The sequence below is a fragment of the Thunnus albacares genome, chromosome 16, assembly GCF_914725855.1.
Source record: "Thunnus albacares chromosome 16, fThuAlb1.1, whole genome shotgun sequence".
In the NCBI taxonomy this organism is placed as follows: Eukaryota; Metazoa; Chordata; class Actinopteri; order Scombriformes; family Scombridae; genus Thunnus; species Thunnus albacares.
In genome coordinates this window covers 17,220,250-17,243,897 of record NC_058121.1, presented here as the reverse complement: position 1 = coordinate 17,243,897, position 23,648 = coordinate 17,220,250, and the positions used below count along the sequence as shown (strand labels likewise).

General features: G+C 38.7%; 1 protein-coding gene and 2 long non-coding RNA genes across 12 annotated transcripts in view; 1 reads left to right on the top strand and 2 right to left on the bottom strand.

The window, feature by feature from the left end:
• Positions 1–259: 259 nt before the first annotated feature.
• LOC122999783 lies at positions 260–19,237 on the bottom strand. The gene is made up of 3 exons (XR_006407824.1): positions 18,910–19,237; positions 18,474–18,564; positions 260–293 (listed from the first exon to the last, which is right to left on the bottom strand). It is a non-coding gene; the product is annotated as an uncharacterized LOC122999783 (long non-coding RNA).
• On the top strand, positions 14,965–19,875 carry LOC122999784. The gene is made up of 3 exons (XR_006407825.1): positions 14,965–15,259; positions 16,767–16,954; positions 19,265–19,875. It is a non-coding gene; the product is annotated as an uncharacterized LOC122999784 (long non-coding RNA).
• Positions 19,716–23,648, bottom strand: part of epb41l2 (erythrocyte membrane protein band 4.1 like 2) — a 51,919-nt gene continuing 47,986 nt past the window's right edge. For all 10 annotated transcript variants that reach the window (XM_044377009.1, XM_044377004.1, XM_044377012.1 and 7 more), the window contains one exon: positions 19,716–23,560. In XM_044377009.1, the coding sequence (XP_044232944.1) occupies positions 23,555–23,560 (6 nt within the window). In that variant the 3' untranslated portion in view covers positions 19,716–23,554. The remainder of the gene's footprint in view (positions 23,561–23,648) is intronic.

Below are 23,648 nucleotides of genomic sequence, written 5' to 3'. Positions count from 1 at the left end.
TGTACAACATTTTATATGTGCAACTACAAACTACAAGTCCACAAAAGACACCACAGACCAGCCTGAGCCAAGTGACTAATGGATGATCCATCATCAGAAACTGGCGTTGTTTTCCTCACATGTCTCACTTTTACCTTCAGTTGGAGGGGCTAAATAAAAGACGTGACAAAAACGCTTTTACAATCGATGGAACTGGCATGTGCCCAGTGTATAGACCTATCCGATGCTGGGGGAAAATATGTCACGGGATAAAGGGCACCCGCCTGATTTTCTGTTCCTGGGTTCTTAATAATCTGTGAAGAAAAACAAAACGATATTGATACAATTGTAGTATTAATAGTATTCATAGTATTTACAGTAATAGTGATTTCATTCATTTATTTTATGGGACAGCATGTTTATGGCCACTTTATTAGCTTTACTATGTTGACCTGACAAGCTGCTTTTAAGAGCATTTTCAAATGTTAGGCTGAAAATCTTTTACTTTCTTTCAGTAGCCCTCTGTAGGAAATATAACTTATAACTTGCAAATTATATATTACTTCAGCAAATCATGCAATTTTAAAGTGCACGTAGTGTTAAGAACTCTTAAAAATGAACCACCTTTTCTTCTATTGTCTAAATCATTTTTTCTCCCCTGTGATTTCCACACCTTTTCTCATTCACACCTCTCTCTGCTCTCTTGTTCTCCTCTTTCAAACATTTTCCTGTCCTTTTACCCCCTTCAGAAGATTCACCTTCAAAAGCCTTTCTCTCCTTTTCACCCATTTTATCTCCTCTCCACTAGGTCCACTCCTCTCCTCTTTGCATTTATCCATCCTTCCTTCCTTCTCTCCCTCTCTGTCCCTCGCTCAGAACTTTCCTTCCTAAAAAATCCTCTCTCGCTCATCTATAAATCCTCTCCCAAATTAGTAATACATGAAACAGAGGATTAGAGACACTGTGATCCTCTGTTTAATCCTCAATTTATTCTTAAAGAGATACCTTCATTAAGAGGATACATTTTCCTCTAGTCCAATGGTTTCCAATTAAAAACAAAATACAAGAAAGACGTTTTTAGGAAACTGAAGGACATCTGTCAGTTTGTGTGTGTCTGTGTGATATGGCTTAAATTCAAAGTTTTCCTTTCACTGGATGCCTTCATCATTGTCCAGACACAAGCAACTGCTTGCTGTTAAACTACACAAAGCTACTTTTCATACACAGACAACTGCTTGGAAAACTGCCCGTGCCTGTGTGATGCTTTAAAGATACCAAAGGGATGAGAGAGGCAAAAGATGTATTGTAGCAGTCTGGAGGCAAGATGACTTATACACACACATAGAGAACGTAAGTGCACTTTCCACCGAGTGACTTTTAACATCTCAATGTGTGTGTGTGAATTTGGCTGACATTTTATTTGGACCCTTGTTGCTTTCAGCACATCACAGATCTCAGCTGAGTGTCACTGGGAAATGTTTACTTTGACGTTTTTTTTTTTTTTTCTACAATCATGATTTAAAAGGTGCAGTGTGTAGAATTTAGTGGCAGAACAGACTTGGCAGAAATTGAATATAATATTCTTGTATGTTTTAATTAGTGTATAATCACCTGAAAATAAGAATCATTGTGTTTGTGTTACCTTAGAATGAGCCCTTTATATCTACATATGGAGCGGGTCCTCTTCATGGATGTAGGCTATTATAAGAGCTGGAGACCAGACTGTAAATGGCCTTTTCAGTCCAATAGGAATTGCTCGCCTGGCGCATAAAACAAAAGGTTTCTAGCTTACGGGTTTACTCCTGGGGGTATGCTGTGTTTCCCGTGCTGGCCCTGTCTGCGAGTTCTCGCTTGGCCAATAGACTTTACATTGTGGTGATGTCACATGTTTTTAAAATCGCCTTTCTTGGCTCAAGGAAAGTTTTACAAATAGAAAAACCTCCATGGATCAAAAATTCCTAATAGAAAGAGTCATAATTTGTATGACCTTGTATGCAGTTCGAGGTGTCCTGTCAGTTTTACAGATGGTGTCCGATGGGGAAAAGGTTTTTTTGAGCTGCAGGGGGATTTTTCACTACAAAACCATGAGTGGCCAACTGGGAAAAATTGGCTGCAAGGTTGAGTGGCAGCACTGTAACCAGCTCTTATAATACATCCATGGTCAACTTCCACGGAGCCTGTCATGTTGCACTGCCATGTTTCTACAATAGCCCAGAATGGAAAAACCAAACACTGACTCTAGAGAGGGCCTTTTGTGTTTTTCGCAGCCACTGTAGGTTCTCCTACATGTTTGGAAGGGGAGGGTGAGGGCAGGGCTCTATGCTAACGTTTCTCCCAAGGAGTACATCAGAAACATTTAGGAGCACACAAAGAAATTTAGGAGCACAATTTACACAGAGTTTATTAACTCTGTAATGGACCAGTATCTCCACAGTCTTAATGTCATAGCCCATTGTTAGCTACCACCTGCTGCTGTTTCTGCTATGCTGTGCTGTGTGTGGGTGTGCTCAGGTCTTTGTCAAACAGACTCAAATTTAAATACAATGAGCCTGATGCAAGATCTGTATTCTTAGAGAACACTATTTCTCCAAGGGGAGTATCAATGAGAGAACAGGAACTGAACGATCATTCACCTTTTTGTGTTGGACCACAACACTTTAAAGAGGTACTGCACACTAAAATGTGTTTATTTAAGGTGTAAACTAAATTATATAACTGTACTGTGATGAAACACATCAATGCTGGTGTTAATATTGACAATGACACCAAATTTATAAAAATCCGCATTTCATCGGTTGAAAACGGCTTAGCCTTTCATCTGCTGTTAAAAATCAGCCCTGAAAAGGCAGAGCCAATGCTGATGTAGAGTCGACTGTTTGGGAGTTCTCTGTGTCATGAAATTTATATAAATGGTAGAGTGATTGAGACAGTTTTAGCTGCAGCAGCTAACAGCAGCTAACAGCACCGCTGGTGCTGGTTATCAGCTGGTAAAATCTTGTTTTAAGACGTTAAATCATGGTGTAACCAGAGCTCCCCCAAAACTGTCTGTCCTGTCAGTCAGCTGAACCTGCCCACTGAGCAACTCTGCCGAAACTGAACCTGTCCACTGCAGCAGCGGACATGTTGGGCTGACAGGTCGACTGCTGGAGCAGCAGCGGAGGAGAGCTGCAGAGCTGCAGTTGGACAGGTTCAGTAACGGCTCCAGTTTCACCGTGATTTAATGTTTTAAAACAAGATTTTACCAGCTGATAACTGCAGGAACAGACAGCTGGAGAGTTAAAGAGCTACAGGACTTCACCACTAGATGCCACTAAATCCTACATACTGGTCCTTTAATTCTAGTGAGAGTAAAGACTGTATCATTGCTGATAGAAGACGTCAGCAGTACTAATTTACATTCAAATAAGGTTAATCAGGCATTTGCTAACATCTATGTATGGCTTGTGCATGTGTGTATAGTTTCAGGATGCTTAAAGCAGCTATGATCAATATTTTTATACAATCAAAAGATCGCATGACTACTTGTATGTAAACGGGATAGTCATAGCGACAAACCCACTGAGAATTATCACCTGACTTTCAGCTCATTGTTTTATTTTTTCACCCACAACTTTTCTGTTTTTGGTTCACTGCTCTCATAGCTTCGTTTTCTGCTGCAGCAAGCAATTTTTTTCAGTTTTTTTTTTTTTTAGAGTTCTTTTTTAGAAACTTTTTCAGAAAAAGAGAAAAGGCTCTACGACTAGCTGGTAAAAAAAGGAGAATTTAACAGCTAAAAAGCTGGATGTTTTGCTCAGGAGATAATGGAGACAAGACCAAAGCTAAAAGATAAATAAGGAACTTGAAAATGGACACAAATGACTCCAAATGATTAATAACGTATGGAGATAATGCAATTTAGTTTGTACTACACTGAAAACTAACAGCTGAATTTTAAACAGGTAAAAACAGTAAATCTGCAGGGTTTTTTTATTAGAGGTGATGTGATGCTTCTCTATACTGCAACATGACTTTTTGATTTAGCCTTATTGGTGTATTTTTATATACAAGTCCTGGCATCTGTTACTGGAACATGATATTACAGCTTCCCGTCACAATTCACACACTAAGTGTAGCGCTTGTAAAACTGTCTGATTTCCAAATTAAGCAAAGTGTCATGCAGGCTCGGGAGATGAAAGAATCTAAGCGGAGAGCGACTCAAAAAGCGTTAAGAGGAGAAAACAGGAAATAAATGAAAGAGTGAAATGGAGACAGGCAAGAAGTAATCCCATTTTCACCTTCCTCTTCCTCACCCTCTTTATCTCTGTTTTCATTGTAACCTCCACAGCTGAGCTGTCAAAACCCTTCCTCACCCGCCCGTTCCTCTCCTCTCCCCCCTTCCCCCTACTTTGACTGAGGTTAAATGACCCCACTCAGTACAAGAGCCTCATCAGGGAGATGAGATAACCCTTTTAGTCCATCCTTTTAATCTCTCTCACACACACACAGCCTCTCTTTGTCTACGTATTTCTGTCTCGCTCTCCATCAGTCACCGCCTGTCTGTTTATTAATGTGCGCACATGTACAGCACACTCAGATTTCTAAGTAACTAATAGAATAGACTTCAATTACAATCCATCTATTTAAAGTCTGCTCTCCCTCTCTGAGACAAATTAATGTTCGTGAATATTACATTAAGCTTGTAAATAAAGCTTTTTTTCCCTCCCTCCACCCCTCCCTGTGTTTTCCCTCCCCTCCACAAAGATAGCTTCTGGTCAGCTTCACGTGGTTCATCAAAGCGCTTGTGTTCCAAAAAATTATTGCAGATATTGCAATCCTTGTTGAAACTCATCATCTGCTCGTCTCTGGGCAGCAGTACAAGACTGCGGCTGTACTGCTGGACTAGTTGGTTCAGTTCCCTGGCGTGAGTACATGTCGTGTGTACGCCCCCTCTCCCGACAGACACACACACACACACACACACACACTCATTCATGCACCACTTTGTTCTGCTGCAACTATTCCCCACATGGTGCCACTTTATATAACATTGCATTATAACGTCACCTGCCTGGCTGCATGAAAATTAACAAGACTAACAGACTATAGCCACACTAGTAGCTGCCATGTTCTTTACACACCAGAACCTAAAATTACTGGATGAGACTCATCTTTACACTGATGGGGAAAAAACATGTAAATTTGGTCTGAAGGTGGTGCTAGATGAAGGCCAGGATGTCACATAAATGAAAAGGGTTTATTCTCTAGTATAGGTTTAAATAATCCACCAGTACACACAGTAGAAGAAGTAGAGGTTGCAAACCGGAAACAAATAGTTTTATTGCCTTGATGAGAGAAAAAAGGAGAGAGGTCTTAAGGAATTTGTTTCAATCGGGCAAGTTGTAATTGTTCTTTCATGTCAGCTAGTAAAGGCCATGCGTCAATGTATCTGGAGACGCCGGAAGACGCCGAGAGCAGAAACAGCTGATCAGTCAAGTGAGTCATTATTTATTTGACAAATGCATTTCCATTACCCATTTTGTACATAAACTCTTTTTTTTTTTTTTGGACATTTCCAAAATCCACCTCAAGCGAATGTAAAAAGTTTTTTTTTTTAAATTGAGGACATTTATTCGAATTTTGGCGTTTCCATTGAGCTTTTTTTTAATGCAATACTTCAAAATGCACATAAAAATAGATTAATGAATTAATTAATCAATAGTCATTGACTTGGCTCAACTTTCATCAATCTCAACTTTTTTAGACTTGAGTTAATGCTAATGGCAGTATTACATCATGGCAATCCATCAAATACTTAATTAACTGTTAATTGAAAAATTATTTATGACTTATCAAGCATCAAAATTGTCCATTCAATTTCTGTCAGTCGACTAATTGAGTGATCGACTACATTTCAGCACTTCAGAAAATATTATAATAGTTTCCTCAAATTTAGGCCCAATCTAGAGTCATATGCACATTATTACAAAAAAGGTAAGACACAACAAATGTTCTGTGTTTTAATTAATAAACATGGTAATGTTGGTCTGTTGGTCAAAGAACCACTTTGGTCCAGACTGAAATATCTCAGCAACTACTGGATGGATTGTAAAGACATTTATGTAACCCAAATGATGAATCCTACTGACTTTGGTGATCCACTGAATTTCCCTCTAGAGGAATATATGAGCAAATCATATTCCCATTAGCCTCAGCTGTACTTTGGGTTTAGTGCTAATTAGCTAATAATAGTAACACTCTAAACTAAGAGGGTGAACATGGTAAACTAAACGTCAGCTTATGGAGATATTAAAACCCATAGAAAATGGGCAATTTAACCGATAATCACAGTGTGTAGACTTGACTTTTCTGGGACAAAATGAGTAACGCACCATTGAGTAAATACTCTGGAGATTTCTTGAGATAAATGTCTTCATTCTTGTGTCATGTTATTTACACGCTTTAACACAAAAAGTCATTTTTCATCAAATTGTTGTGTTTCATATCAACTCATATTGATCCATTTAAGCCACTGGTTCATCTACATCTCTGCTGAGGGCGATTCTGTGTATTTCAAATGTTTCATATTCCCAGCAGGAAGCAGAATATTATTACTGTTTATCTGCACCACAGCTGTAATTAATCACAGGGATTACAGTAGCAGATCCGTGTCTAAAATCTGGAGATTAAAGGATGAAACCTGCGTAATCAAATTTGAACTTCGTCTCTGATGTGAGGAAGCATGTGAGTGTAGTGTGTTTAAATTCCTCCACAGTTACAACACACACACACACACACACACACAAAGTGGTGACTGGCCGATGAGGACTCATGCTGTGTACATGTTTGTGTGTATGTGTGTGTGTGTGTGTATGTGTAAACGTAATAAAAGGATGCTACTGGCGAGTCTTATGTAACAACCCTGTCAGCCCTGATGCTAAATCGTTGCCATAGCAACAGAATTAGCTGATGGAAAGCTTTTCTCTGTCTCTCTCCCCTCACTCTGTGTCGGCCTCCCTCTGCATTTCTCTCTCTCTATCTGTGTCCTCACCTTTGTCCCTAGTTTTTAATTCAAACCAAATGGGCTTCGCTGCAATGAAATATGCAAGTACACTCTTTCCATCTTTTCTCCCCCCCGCCGCCCCCTTCCAGTCTTCTCTCGTCTACTTTCCTGACTTCCAACTGCTTTCTCTCTCTCTCTCCCATCCCCCCCGCACACCTCCCCCACGTCTCATTCCCTCAGGTCTCTTTCATCACGTCTCTTTCTCTCTCACATCCGCCCACTGGGTCTCTCTACCACTCATGTTTCCCTTCCCCTCTTTCTCTCTCTCTCTCTCTCTCTCTCTCTCTCTCTCTGTCTGGTCTTCTCTCTCCCTGTTCCTCATCTGTCTCGTCCCTGTCAATCCGTCTCTCTTTGAGCAACAGCTTAATTAACTGATTATTTCTGCCTCTCCCTCTCTGTCTCTCTCCTGCCCTGTCACTGTCTGTCCCTCACTCAATCTCCGTAACTGACAAAGTGACAAATTAAATTAATAGGAGATAAAACAACAAATATTTCCATGCCTGTTTTCCATTCTCTCGTTCATCACTTCTATCACTTTTCCCTCTCCCGCTGTCTCACAGTTCCACCCACCACTCTCTCTCCCTTTTTGTTTCACTATTAGTCTCCAAACAGCTCTAATCTCTCTGAAAACACATTGTTTCTTCTTTCCCATTACCGACACTTAAATCAGTGACAGATTAATATACACAAATGTATCTCCTTGTCTCGTTTTGCATTCCTCTCTCCCTCACTCTCAGACTTGTCCATCTCATATCTCACTAACTGAAGGCCAAATACCATTAAATCTAATTTCTCATTATCTTACTGCCTCTCATTTTTCACAATGCCAGCTTTACCCTCAGCCATCACGATGCGGATGTCTGTCCACATCGTGATGGCTTTCCCTTTATTTATTCAGGGAAGTGTGACTGAGAGGAAGCCTCTCGTTTGCAGGAACGCATTTGCATTCGCACAGTTACACACATTCACATCTGGAAGCTGCCCCAGTACAACCACAGTGTGATCCGCCGGCCACTGAGCAGCTCCACTGGAGCAGTCGGGGGTTAAGGGCAGTGCTCAAGGGCACCTTAGTGGTGGTAATTAGGAAGCACGGCTTTTTCACTTTCCCTACCCAGATTTATCCTGCCAGTCTGGGGGTTGAACCAACAATCTTCCGGTCACAACCTCTCTTCTCTAACCTTTAGGCCATCGCTGCTCGAGCATGTACTGTATGCTTGTGTGCATGTTGGAAAAAAAAAAACAACTGTCTGAGAAGAAGCCAGCTGATTTCCTACTTTCTGTCACCTTCCTTTACACCGCACGTCTTATGTCTTTATGTGACCACTCTCTCTCCTCAATGTTCTTTTCCATTTTGCTCTTTTCAAAGCTGAAATTTGCTTTTCTCACCTCTGCTCTTTCCTTCCAAACACTCAACACAAACCAAGCATCAGAAATAGCCGGATGCAAGAGCAAAGTGTGTGTTTGGTGCGAAGTGTGAGAATTTGTAAAAAGAGAGCCGATGTACAGTAAATACTCTCCTACGGATGCTGGACACAAAGGGTAAAAAAGTGTCACCAGAGATGTAAAAAGTAATTCTGATCACGACACATTACACCAACAGAGATGCTATGAGGTTTAGAGTGATGTGATTTCATCTGTTTGAAGCAGTTAAAACTCTTTCTGCTGGATGTTTTAGAAGTTGGGGACTTTTGATTAAAGTCAGAATAAAAAAAACGGAACAAAGCTGCAGTCGTCTGTAGCAAAGAAATCAAAGACAGAATGACTGTCACCAGATTACATAATGATGTAAAAAGCCTCAATTTTGGACATTTTTGACAACTGAAGGAGGCATGTCTGCATCAATCTCTTAAAGTGGTATTAAATAATTTTTATGGCCTTTACCAGCAACCAGGAGGAATTGCAACAACACTAGCAGAACGGTAGAACAATAAAGTCACAATCTCTAAGAACTGGGATAAATACACTTCTTTTTATTTTGTTTGATATCTTATTCATTGTCCTCACTATCTATGTAATAGAACTGCATTTAATGATTGTTTCCATCAGCAATTAATCTGAATGTTACTTTCTCAATTAAAATATTCATTGTTTTGTCAATAAAATGTAAGGAAACGGTTAAAAATGTATGGAAAAGATAGCCAAAACACAAGTGCACAACTCCAAATTGCTTGTTATGTCTGACCAACAGTCCAAAACACAAATATATTCCATTTACTATCATATAAGACAAAGAAAAGCAGTGATTCCTTACAGAAGATGGAATAAGAGGATGTTTGGTATTGATGGTTGAGAAATCACTCAAACAATTAATCAATAATAAAAAACATTGCTGAATTTGTTTTCTTTTGATTGTCTAATCATTCATCTTCTAATCATTTCACCTCTTCTCCTTCCTGACACCCTGATAGAAACAATCTTTGGCGGAAAGGCTAAAGAAAGGCTCAATAATCAGCTCTACTTTCTATGAGAAAATGAATGAAATAAGCTCAATAACTTTATGTATATAATGTCACATTTTGCAGTTATATGACAATCAACAAGTTAAATCCTATGCTGAACATTGTATATTGATTTCTACACTGGAGGCTTCAACAGAGTGACCGCCATAACAACCTGACGCAGAGGCATAAATCGACCTCAAGTCCCTGAGGCATTTACTGATAGCAGCTATACTGTAGGTATTTGGAGTCACTGAGGTAGGTGTTTGTTTCCCAAGCTCTTCTTTGCGTGTGCATCAGTAACTGTCAATATCTTCCTGAATGCACACTCAAGCAGAGTGATCTGTGATTGTAAGTTAATGTCACACATCTTACATAATGCTGGAAAACACTGAAATCTCATTAACAAAAGGCCCCGGTAACTATGGCAATGAGCATCATTGGCGACCCCCTATGTAACTTATGCTAAAAAGGCCAAGAGGTTGCTATGACAACTGGAAGGAAAACAAGAGAGGAAAAAGTTGGAGCTGTTTTCTTAAAGCCTAAAACACCTCAAGGCACACAACCAAAACAAGAGACAGACATTAATATGGAAAAAAACCCATATTCGATTTTTACCTCCAGTCTCTTTCTATCAGCATCGTTCTTTGCTCCAGGTCCACCCCCCGGCATACACACATACAAACACAAACACACACACACACTGAGAGTGTAGTGACAGCTTGTTAGAGCAAATTCACATGAATGCTGATTAGGAATAATATCTGAACATTTTATTCTGCCACAGCACAACCTGTTCCATCCTGCCGTCTCAGAAGGTGGAGTTTTCATTTCTCGGAAACCTCTCGCTCCTTCGCTTTCTTTCACTTCTCCGTATATCACTCCGTCTGTAAACGACATCTTTATAGCTGTATTTTTGCACTGCAACACGTGACTTGACCTGTGCGCTCTGTAAAGAATGCGCTTCACCAATCTGTTTCGGTACGGACGTATCATAGACCATCCTGGAGCCTGTGTATTCCCTGAGGCCCGTCTGTGCCTGAACATCTGACAGCCTCCTGCCAACTGTTTGTGCTAATTAGAAGATAAAGTAGTAAGAGAAGTGCCTCCCCTCATCTTTTAATAATGGGCTGCGATAGAGCAAGGTATTACATGTTAGAACCAGACAGATCATTGATTGCAACTCTCACCCAAAAAACACTTACCCGTGGTTACTTTAGTTGCTCGAGTATGAATTCAAATAGGTGTGATGCACACAAACAACTAAAGAGAAAAGTAATTAAAAGTTGCTGAAGAGAAACACATAAACCTCAAGCTAAAACCCCAGAGAGGCTCTTTTTATGAAATATCTTAACAGATATTAAGTTAGTTAGTAGTAAATCCATTCAGATAAGTGGATTTAGAAAATGGAAGGGTAGATGTAAATTAATCAATTCAGTCTCAGATAGAAATAATAGATAAATGACTCATCAGAGAGGTTTTTTTATAACCGCACGGATCTATCTGAATGTACACATACATTTAGGAAAACTAAATGATTACAGTATTTGTTAAAACAACCATTACTAAAGCTGAAATCCATTTCCCTACAGTGCAAACAACCCTCTGCCAGTAAATAGTAATTACTGGCGGGTAGTCGGCAAAAAGAAAACATAACTAACTGAAAGCACCAGCGGGAAAAGCAAATGTACATTTCTGGTCCAAAAAATTGCAACTGTGAATTGAATCTAAACTGGTGCAACACTGTAATCTTCCCTCTTTTAATATGTCTTTATTGCATTACAAAGAAAACAATGTTTCAAGCTTAAATTGACTCTTCGTCAGGTACAGAAGATCCCACTCAGGTCAATCAAAATGATTTATTGTGATATCTTATGACAGATATCTATTTGCAACAATCCATGAGAAAACACAAAGATTTCTCTTTATTTGTTTGACAAGAGTAGTTTTTGTTTCTTTCCTCCCAAAGAGAGAGATGAGCTGGTTTCATCTCACTGTACAATCAATGAAACACAAGATCCGTTCCCACAGTCCTGACGACACACAACCACCCACCCACATGTTAGACCTAAAGCGCGCACACACACACGCACACACACACACACACACACAGAGACAACTACTTATCAGAATAGATGCTGTCTCATATCTACGCCAGCAGACAGACAGACAGACAGACAGACAGACAGACAGAGGGAGGAAGGAGAGTTTCTGATTCTGGGTGCTGGCAACAAAAAAAAATGAACTACTGAAGAAAAATACTGGAGTCTGACATCAAAGTGGGATGGGATAAAAAAAAAAAAAAAAGAACTGTGAAAAAAGACCCAGGTTGCTTAGATCGATACTGAGGACAAGTTGTGCTCCGCCTCAACCCACTCCTCCATCCATATCCAAAAACACTGATCCTTCACCACTGTCGCAGAAGCTTCCACAGATTAATTTTGTTCTGAAAAAGTTAGTCAGTAAAGAACTAATACAAGTACAAATGTGTTTTCTGTAATTCTTATAAATATCCATGAGTGCTTTGACACCAGCAGTGAAAAAGAGAAAACGAGCGATAACGAGAGACAGAATAAACTGACTGCAGGGCTTGTTGTTTTGATGGAAACACTGGCGTCCTAAAGAAACCTCAAAATTCCTTGTTTTTCAGATTTTTTCACTTGTCCCAGACTAGAGGAAGCTTGCAAAATGATCCAAAATTCCTCACAGGCACCAGGGGAGCAGTCTAATCTGATCTGGGGGAAACATTTAGCCAGAGTTATGGCTGCTCGGAAGAGATTTCCACCTAAATAGTTTTACTTCCTGTTTCCACAAGAGCCATTTAAATGTTTCATCAGTCGTGTACGGTAAATAAATGATGAACAGTTGCGCACTTTGTCTATTTGTGTGTTTCTGATAATGTTTATCTATTTTCATTTCTCACCCTATTGGTTGAATTAAAAATACCGTTTTGGAATGAGCTATGTAAAGTAAACTATATAAATAAAATATCAATGCGTACAAGTCTCCAAAAAACTTGGATGTGTTATTTTAACTTCAAAGAATCGTCTGTCTTTCTCTCACAAGCCTCCACAAACAAGAAAATCTATCTACAGATCAATCAGGGACTGGACACACACACACACACACACACACACACACACACACACACACACACACACACACACACACACACGAATACTGAATCCTAGATCATCATTTCTTTAAACATAGAAAAACTAAAACTAGATTTACAAGCATTAACACACATGTACAACCTTGCACGCACGCACACGTCAAGCAATATGTGTGAATTCTCCAGAAATAGCCTCATTGTGCTCCAGTCAATCAGAAAACAAGGCACTCAGGAACATAAAACACACAAAAAGGCTGAAACACATACACCTCTCCAGAAATAACCCCATTATCTCCTGATCAATCAGAGAAACAACAGAGGGAATCAATTCTATTGATCTTGATGACAGCATGACTCAATTAGCCCGCACTTCTCACCGGCCGGGGCCGCATTACGCTTGTGATTTTATCACCGAAAGCCTGCTTTCTCTCCCGTGGGAGAAGAGTACTGGTGTGTGTTTAAAATGAGTCTCCACATGACAGGAATACTGACGCTGAGATCTGAGTAAACCGGTGTCAAACTGCACCGAGGGCAGTGACTCTTCCCGCTTTGCCAAGTGAGAACAAGGACGTTTGGGCTGTAAATATGTTACAGAGGTGTCCTCATGTTTCTGTTGGTGAGATGCCAAACAGTGACTCCACAATAAAAACAACCTACTTTTGATTTAACGGCTGCTGTTTGTCTGTAACTATCTGGTTTTTCTAATGGTTAGTGTGTCAGCTCCGAGCACGGACTAGTCGCAGCATTTTGGTATTACATTAGTTTATCTATTAGCCTGTAAGCTGGTTAGAGATGGGAAAAAGTAAAACTAAATTTGGAAACAAATCTCATCTGAGACCATCCATTTTTATTTAGAACTATCTACACCCACAGTGAAATGATTGTATTCAGATCCCTCTCAGTAGTTTTGAGTCAACGGTAGTACACATCCAGTTCTACTGTAGTACTGTAAAAGATTCTGATGGTAACGATAACGCCAACAGTTTCTAATATCGTCAATACTGTGATGGTATTCTGAACACAGCAGATGCTCAATTGTCTTTATTAGCAACTTTATATTTTCATAAAATCATAACATCTGGCTGTGAAAGAAAGAAAGTTCCATTCATGAATATTCCCATAGGAAGTGTCTGTGGACTGGAACGCCATAAATATTGTGAGTCCGACTGATGTAATTTCCAGTCGACTCTATTTGTAACTTTATGGTGTTTTTAGTGTATTTGATGTTCATTTGCGTCCAACAAAGGTGCAACATACAGTTCAGTTTGTTAGATTTGACTAAATCCAAGATGATCATGATGTGATTTTATTATATTTTAGCACTAATAGTAGTATTTCAGTAAAGTTTGAAAAATGTGATAAAACAGTATATTCATAGCACATCCTTATTCACTAATGGATCTCTATCATAGTACCAGCTACAGGTGATGGCAAATATCTATGATGCAAGAGCAAATCCTGCAGGTCGTCACAGTTTTGAGACTAAAATTGTCAACGTAAATAAGCAAACAAAGCAGGAATGGCAATATTTTTGACAAATTTCTATTTTATATTACAGCCTAAAGCTTTTCTATGAACATTTTTGAAAGAGGGTTATGTGTTTAATATAATATAGCTCCCATGAGAAGCGCAACAAACGTTTTATTAGCTCTGCAACACCTTTTGAGATCAAAATAAAACATGCCTCATTTACTGAAGTCAGTACAAAGACATAATTTACTCAGGGAGTAGAAATGTATGATGGGAAACAATTTATCAAGCTTCAATGTAAGGTGGGAGTGAGTGATCCAATGGGAGGCGTCAACCACACTTTTGGATTAGTATTGAACTAAACTAATTAAACTTTTGCCTCTAGCTTTTGTTGTAACAAGGTTGATGCTATCAGTTCCTTTTCTTTTAAAGATTACGGTTATCCAATTGCGACGGGACAATGACTTAATCAATATCGCCACAGATCAGACAGGTTCTGTGTCTGCTGGTGAAGAAAAACAGATAAAGGGCAGATGCAGGGAGCGAGAGACAAGAGTAGACAAAGAGCATAAAAGAGGGAAGGGAGATAAGAGAAATAAAAACACGTATTTCAAATTGGAAAGGGAGGAGCTGGAAAAAAACAGCTGCTTCTCTACGTGTAAGTGAGTGAGTTTGTTTTATGACACAGCGAGCACACACTAAGGTTAAGGGCCAAGGTTCAACGTTAAAAACATTACTTGAGGCAACACATGAGTACACAAGGGACGAACAACACAAAATAATGCACAAGAGTTGATTTGTCCCGTTTTGAGGACAATGAACTTACGAATCCTATCCCTCTAGCTCACATAAACACATTCAGACACACGTACGCAGGCCAGGCCGCTATAGCTAATCTTCTTAGCAATCACAAGGTTTGACTGTTGGAAAAGAGCAAAGTTCACATCATGAGCCACAACAGAAGAGGCGTTTCTACCAATGAGAGAGAGACGGAGAGAGAGAAAACAAATCACAGACAAACAGATAAACAAAGACAAACAAAAGAAGAAACGAGGAGAACATTGGACCTTCACTCAAATTCTGGCTACTGGAGACAATTTAATATGAGTGAAGACGACTGTCAGCACGACTAACTCACTGACTGAGTGTTTGGCTGCTATCTGGAAGTTTTCTCCACCAACGTTCAGTAAAATCTGCATTTTGGGGAAACAGAAAACTGTAAGTAGATGTTTTGGAATATCTATATCTGATAACTGATGTGTCTTTGGCTTTGTTTTTAGACAATTTTGCATCAGTCTGAAACTTTTTTAACTTTTACACATATGCGCTACTGCGTTTCTTTTTGATTAATTCCTCTACATTGCTCCGTCTTTAGCTTTGGTGGCTTGTGTAAAGAGATTTTGAAAGTCAACAGACTGTGGATGTGTGAAAAATAGCTGCTTTTTCTAGCTGGTTAAATATATTCTAGTGTGGGTGATTTTGCCTCGATGCCTGTTGACAAAGCAGTCTTACAAGTTACTGTAGCTGGCGAAGTTTTCATGTGTGATTTTCTTTGAAGGCAACGTGTGCTACGACTTAAAACACACAGTATCAATGAAACAACTATTATTACAGCACTGTGTCCTCTGAACACTTTACTCGCAGCTCGTATTAGGGTCAGCGATCCGGTTAAAATCAATATCAAGACAAATATTTCTATTCAAAATCAATATATGTTTCATGACAATAAAACCACATAGTAACATCAGACTAATATTCATTATACTGACCTGCATGCTGATGCAATGTGTTGATGTCTAATACAACATTTTTACTGTTTTTTTTAATATAATGTGTGCAACAATAACATCATTAAAATATGATTGCACTCAAAGACGATAAACAGTCAAATTACTGTTCACTCCCACTTGGAAATCAAAGTTATTCATTATATTTCAGAACAACCTCAACAAGACTGCAATCACTTGAAGAAAAACATGAAATACAACTAATTATTTCCCCCCAGTCTCACCTTGAATTAACTGCTTTTATCAGCATAGAAATCATTATCGCATGGTGGTTTTTCCAAAGGAATAAATGACATTTTGTGCCACCCTCTGACTCTTTTTCACATTCACTCATTCTTACTTTGCTCAAATGATCCCATTCAATTAAACTCTCACTCAAAAAATCTTTGCTTTTGATTTTACTCGAGTCAAATAATGTCTATTTATATATCCCGAAATCACCTCAAAGAGCTTTACAACCAGTACACGTATGACATTCTCCTTAGACCTTCAGTTCGGATAAGGAAAAAGTCCCCCAAAAAACTTTAAATGGGAAACAGAGGAAGAAACTTCAGGAAGAGCAACAGAGGAGAGATCAGTCTTCCACACGCAGTAAATGATGTGTGTACATAGTAGACAGAAATATTACTTCTAAGCCACTGGAGTTACTTTAAGGATTTATTCCACCCTATAGACTATAAAAGCATTAAAATGACTATATATAAACATGTAGTTAAGCCCTGTTATAAACCAAACATGTACAGAAACCTATATGTCTGAAAAACGTTCACTTTTTAACCGAATTTAATCCAGTTTTTACCAAAACGCTTGAACACCTTTTAACCTGCAAATCTCTAAATCGATGCTTACTGGGAAGTGTTATCTGATCATTTTGTAGGCATCATCTCATCACATCCATCCTGTTTCCCTCTCTTCTCCACTTCTGTTCTCTCATGCAGGAGCAGTATGGAGGTGCTGAGTGGCCCCTGGGCAGATCTGGCTCTGCTCCTCCGACAGACAGTCGCACAGACAGACGGAGAGTCAGATAGCTTTCTTCTTCTCTGGCTGTTCGGCCTGCTGCTGTTCATATCCGTCTGTCTGCTGCTGCTGCAACTGATTACTTATCTCAGCTGGAAACTCAGACAGGGTAGGCACGTTATTAACTTTTCATGTCTATCCCATGTCCAGACCTCTTGCTATGTTATATTTACTGTGCTACTGTGTAGCTAAGTGGATACTGTGGGGAGATGGGCAGGGCCACACGTACTATAAATATGTGGAGTCTCTATATTGTAAGGATTTCAGCATGAAAATGAACTCCAAATGGGAGATTTTACTGCAATCACTATACTGTAGCTCCTAGTTACACATCATTTTACCTGTAAAATGTAAAGGAAATATTTTATACAAACTTCCATAGCAAAATAAAACATAACGTGTACCATCATATCTACAAACACATACATACCGCCGACGGTGTCTTGTAGAAGTCTCATATTCACATTATTTTTTTAACAATACTTGACAGCTAATGTCGCTCCCAGGTTGAAACAATGTCTCCGGACCCTGAAACCAGGTTCCACTCTAAATAATGGAAAATTTCCCAAAATAGGCCGCCACAAAAAAAAAAAAAAAAAAAAAAAAGAACTGGTGAAAAAAAGTGACACTTTTAGGATGAAACTAAATTTGACTGTGAAGATACTGATCACTGAGATGATAAGTGTAGTTATGCTGCTCTTGTTTGTGTACATGTGGTTACATGTGAATGTGTGCAAGAGGGACAATGTGTAGTAGAGAGGACTACTGGAGGTTTTAGTGCTCTCAAAGTGTCCAAAAACCTGAAAATGTGGCTTTTCTACCATCTGTGTTTGTGTTTGTGTTTGTGTGTATGTTCCAGTAACAAGAGTTGTTTTGATAAGGTGAACGTGACCTCTTTGTGCTTTTGCTTTGACATGAAATACAGACACACACACACACACACACTGTTAAGTTCATGGGTCCACTTTCATCATCTGTTCTACCGTCTGGATATATAAAAGTGAGGATATTACTTGTGTAGACTTTTATTAGATGAGTTCCAATCCAGCCTGGTAACCTTCGCTTCCCAGTTTGTGATGTTGGTTGAGTGCTGACATCTTAAAACCCCAAAGCGTATGTTAATGATGGCTACAACCTTGGGATTTTTGAGATGAGGTCATCATCAAAACAAGCTGGCAATTTAGATCCAGACTTTGATCATGCTGGATGCGCATGGTGACTCAGTTATAAATTTACTAAATAAAGTTACTAAAACTGTCAGTAAGACTATGTCCAAAGGCTACAATAGAGGTCAGTATAACAAGTTTTCAGGAGGTCACAACAATACATTTCAGGACACACGATCCGCATTACTGTTAGTGTAACAACGACATCTGAGGAACTGACTTGTCATGAGTGGTGTACATTATCTGCTGTTTATTCTGAGACTAGCTATAATCAATTAAGGGCCATCTTAGTTTTTTTATTGTATATCAGTGTCTACACTATATAGTGTTACTAACTGTGTACTCAATAATCAAGACTCAAAACTGATTACATCACCAGAATACATAAGCTTAAGTTATACTTTAGCTGGTAACTGAGCGGTAAAGTTTCACCTTATGAAGGCAAATTTAATCAAGACTCACTCAGTAAAACGGTGGCCCTCTCTGCTGTTTCCTGGGAGAGTTGGAGACATCTAACCTTCATCATCACCAAACCACAGCAGAGACTCGAGGGCTTGAAAAACACATGAAATCACTCATTTAACAGTCTTTAAAACAATGAACATGCCCACAATACATACAGGAACAGCATCATATTATAAATGACACTGCACTGTGACAGTTAAAAAAAAAAAAGCTACATTCAATGACGTTAGCTTGTGGAGCTAGCGTAAGCTAACTTTAAAATGTTAGCAAAGTGAATTTATGCCAACAATGCAATATAAAAATCTCATTAAAGTAAGTTAGCTAGCTCGAGCTTCCGTGGTGGCTTTCAAAAAGGAAACATTCCTGTTTAATTCACTTTACATAGCGCCATATAAAAGTAGTGTACATGAATTAACAATGGGTATTTGTTTACCTGTTGTCTCACCTGCAACAAACATCACTGAAGCGGGAGTAGGGAGAATTGAGTGATGGTTTTCTTTTGCGCATGCGCGAAACATCATATTGGCTTCCCTGAGTAATTAAAACCAATTATTATTGATGTATTGACTTTGAAAAGTTCACCTTGGCCTAAACCAAAGAAAAAAGCTGAAACATGTTAATGCATCTGTCGGTTGTGTTCCCAAATCTAGACTAGCTGAATAAGCAACAATGTAAAACCCTTTGTAATCAAGTGTATTGTGAAGTTATTAGGCGTGTAATATTTTGAGACCCATTATATTCTAGACAATGTTTTAATTGCTTGCTCTTGATATTCCTTTCATCCACAGTCGAGGCTTGTCTGTCGGGGTTTCCGCAGGACAGAAGCGCCATCTACAGACCCATGTACAGAAATGCACACCTGAGGAGGAGGAGGAGCATCGGATAGCATTCACACACCTGGCAGGACACGCAAAAAAACATCTATGGACACTTTTACAGGCCTAAAGAGGACACATCAAACAGTTTAAGTCAATCAGCACGAGTTCAAACCATCTCAACACAGCAATATGTGATCATTCATCAAGCAAGTTTTAGTTCTTCAAATTCCCAGGGAAACCGGGAATTCATCAACACAAGCTAAAAAGCATCTTCTAGAGCTGTATTTATATTTATTTTTTACTTAAATTTTATTATTAGACAACCAGGACAGAAAGCACTAAAGGCGTAAGTGTCAAACAATTAAGACTCATGTACATTTCATCGAAAAGTAACCAATGAATGAAAGAGGAGATGAACAGATTTCAGAGTATAACAATCCTTTATTTAAACAGTGTTACACAGGGGAGGAGTGGCTGTGTATGGGGAGACACAAGACAATTAAGCTGCTACTGTAGATAGAAAAAAAAAAAACCTACCTGTGATCATTGGTTGGCTAAGAAGGAGCAATGAGGCAGCTGGTTGGTTTTCCAAAATTAGTTTCTTTATAAAGTTGTTTTTTTTTTGTTGTTGTTTCTTTTTTTTTTTTGCCAGAGAGTTTTTACTTAGTTAGAATACAAAATGGTGCTGGTTTTAATTCACCTTTAACTGTCTCATTTGGCCAAACTGCAGTACAAAGCCTGAGATATAACTGTAAAGACCATAGTAGACGGTGAATTAGATGAATATCTGAGGGCAGCATGTTGTTGGTTTTTCCGTGTAACATGTTACAATGTCGAGATCCCTGATGGTTTAAAAATCAGCTGGCGTAGATTTATCATCAGTTGCTTATCCGTGCAGTGACTTTATGGAGCTGCCTTTAAAAAAAAAAAAAAAAAAAAAAAACACTGAAAACTTTCAACTCTGTCTGTGCTGTTTTTTTTTCCATCTTAATAAAAGTTGCTGTTGGCTACACATTCATTTGTGATACAATTTTGGGGTAACCTGACATAAAATCTACAAGAAAATGCTACAAACATTTTTTTAGAAAACCTGACCTTGCAGCCCCACAGCTCCTGTGATTGGTTAAAACAGAGACCCAGACCAACCTAACACAGGTTAAGCCCGGGGCACAAAAGTACAAAAGAGGAAATGGTGGCAGAAAATTTGATTTGTAGTGGTGTTCATTTAAACATCGAAAAACACTGTGACAATATTAGAAAATATCCAAGAAGGAGCACAATAAATCCTGTCTTTCAACAACTAGATCAGTTTCACAGAGAAAATACGACAAATGATGAGAAATGCAAGCTACAAATACAGTTGTGATAGAGCCGATGCTTTTTTAAAAGACTTCTTTCTTTTTTTTTTTTTTTTGGAACAGCGAAAGCTTCCAAAGCTGCCTAGTGTTTCTTTTTGTTTTGTTTTTTTTTTCCATTGTTTTTCTGCTGCTTTGTCTCTTTGCAAGAGGGTTAAGAGTTTAAAGCTTCACCCTCATCTGGAATGTCATTTAACTGCATAGTAGAGGTCAGACCAGTGTTTCCCAACAGACGGCCTAGACAGTCATTACCGCTCCATCAGCCGGACAAAAACTTTCAAATAGGGTCAAATTAAGAGATACATATTGATGCTCCCTGGGTGTTACAGAAAAATCACACATCCTGTTAAAATTGTTCATTGTATTCAGCTTTTTAGAATTTCAAATGTGAAAAAAAGCGTGTTAAAAACAGATTAGTTATTATTCTGTTGACTCCAATTCAAATCATGTCCAGTCAAGAGAGGAGGATGTGGACAAATCTAGGCGCGTCAAAGTGGAATGTTTTTCACATTTATCTGTGGCACTTGCTTTTTGATAATCAGTCCGATTCTGGAAAGTGTGTTCTTTTTTTGTTTGTTTTTCGCTGCTCACACTGAAAACCTGTCAACTAAATGTGTTAAGACCAAAGCAGATCTTGTTCGAAACGCATTTCTTGCCACAATTATTTACACAAAATGAATGAAACATCATGTGATTTCCATTTTAGGGGTTTCAAGAGCACTTCCCTTTGGGCTGCATGTTTACGGTTATGTTGTAACTGTTTCCATGTGTACTAATAATAGTGTACTGACTGATTTAGAGTGGGTTTCTTTTCTTTTTTTTTGTGGTGCACTGATGAAATCACATTGATGCTGCAGAATATTTGGTTGTGGTGAAACAGTTAAAACACAGCCAGCCTCATGTCGAAGATAATCTTATCTAGACACGCTGTACGAGATAATCTGTTATCTACACACCCTCAAAACCAATTAACACAGTAGCCTTCTATTCAGACTTGCTCGAGATACTCTTGTACGATAAAAATGCGTATGAGGACGTGCTGAATTTAATGCAAGACCTCCTCGTACTTAAGAGAGTTTGGTTGTTATTATCTGGTCTCACATGAAATGAAGTTGAGAGTGAAATTAAGTGCTGAACTATGGCGACGAACGGGCTCTGACGGACAGTGACAGCAAACCAGAAATCAGTCAGAATGTGAGACTGTTCTGTTATTTACTAGTCGTTTTGGTACCTGTGTAGCTTGTAGCACAAAACTCTCACATTGTGCTTAAATATTGTCAAAAGACTATTAAAACTGCTTCAGTTAATTGCAGGATGCCAAATAACATGACGGAAGCTTGCCCTTGCCATAAAAAAAGCCCAACCTGCATCAATGTTCAAAATTCTTTTTCCGCTCCCAGCTAATTGTTGTTAGTTGGCGTTGCGAAGCGCCACCTCTATCTCCCAATAATCCTTCAGTTTACTGGTCCTCTCTCCCAATCAGAAATTGCTTCCCTGCGGCCCAATAGGAATGGTTAGTGTCGTACAGTGGGCGGGCCGAGGGACAGCGCGTAGCTAACGAAAAGCTGCTCCCATCTAATAACCTTCATTTTTGTTTTGTTTTGTTTACTGTACAGAAAGTTGTATACGCCAGCTTTAAAGTCAGTTCATTTTCAGTTTAAATTCATTTCCATTCACAAAAAATAAAAGTAAAATTTCATCATGTCACAATGAATTCGGCTTCTCACGCATAACTATGTGAAACCCACCAACCCAATTAAGATTCCTTCTATTCCCACCTAAACGATAAAACATCTTCTCTACTCAAGAGTTGAGCTAAAAGTGAATTCAACTGAAAACAAACTGACTCAAACACGCGTCAACACACAAGGAATGTGGATGAATAATAACTATACTTACAGAAAAAAAAAAAAAGACAGAATCATAAAAATTCAAAAACCTGGTTGATTGGTTTTTACTGCAATATTTTAAGTTACAGCTCCCTATTTTCTGTAATTACAGTCTTCTGGTAATTAATAAGAAAAATGTGATAACACGACTGGTTTCACTGTTAGTCTGAATGTGTTTCAATGAGTGAGACTGTTGGATTTTGTTACACTTTGAAAAAATACTAAAAAAAAAAGACCATTTTCAAAGACAAAAAAAAAACAGTGTGAACTATAGTCCTACTTGTAACGGTAGAAATTTTGAAATTAACTGTTATATTTAGTTAATGAATTCAGGAGGGAGCTGTAATTTAACAAATAACTTTTTTTTTTAATTTAGGAATGCACCAATACCACTTTTCCACTGCTGATACAGATTCCAAGTACAAAACTTCATTGTCAAATTTGTTTGTTTTTGACAAAATTGAAGAAGATGAAAGCTTCTTTAATGTATGAAAAAAAAAGCAAAAACCTGATTTGACTTTGAAGGAAATAATCAGTACGATGATTAAAATAATCATTTTCCCCCGACCCCTTATTTCAGCCTTGAATCTCATCAGGATCGGTTATCGGTGCATCCCTACAGGTTTTATCTTTGCAGAACATGACAGACACACTATCTTCTCTCTCTTTTTTGTAAAACAAAACAGTTAAAGAAAAAAAAAAATAAAAGCACTATTAAAAAATAAAAACACGCTACAAATGTTAAGCTAACAAAGTGGTTCATTTGTTCCCTCAGTAAGAGTGAGGTTATTATTTTTCTTTTTCTTGGTTTCGGAGTGAGGGATTTAGATGCACCACAGACATGTAAGAAAGACCGACTAGGAAGAGATTGGCAACTTCTCTCCGTTTGTCTAAACCCTCCTCTTATCCTCCTGCTCTCTAGCTCTTCTTCTTCTTCTTCAGTCAGTCAAGGTTGGTTGTCGTAGGGTGATGAAGGTCGTTCAACGTCAATGGAGAAAACAGTCACGATGGGCCCTTCAACTCTGATATATGGGGGGGGGATAAAGGTGAAGGCAATCAGCCTGGGTGATGTGATATAAACATTCCTGCATCCATCACTGCCTACCTTCC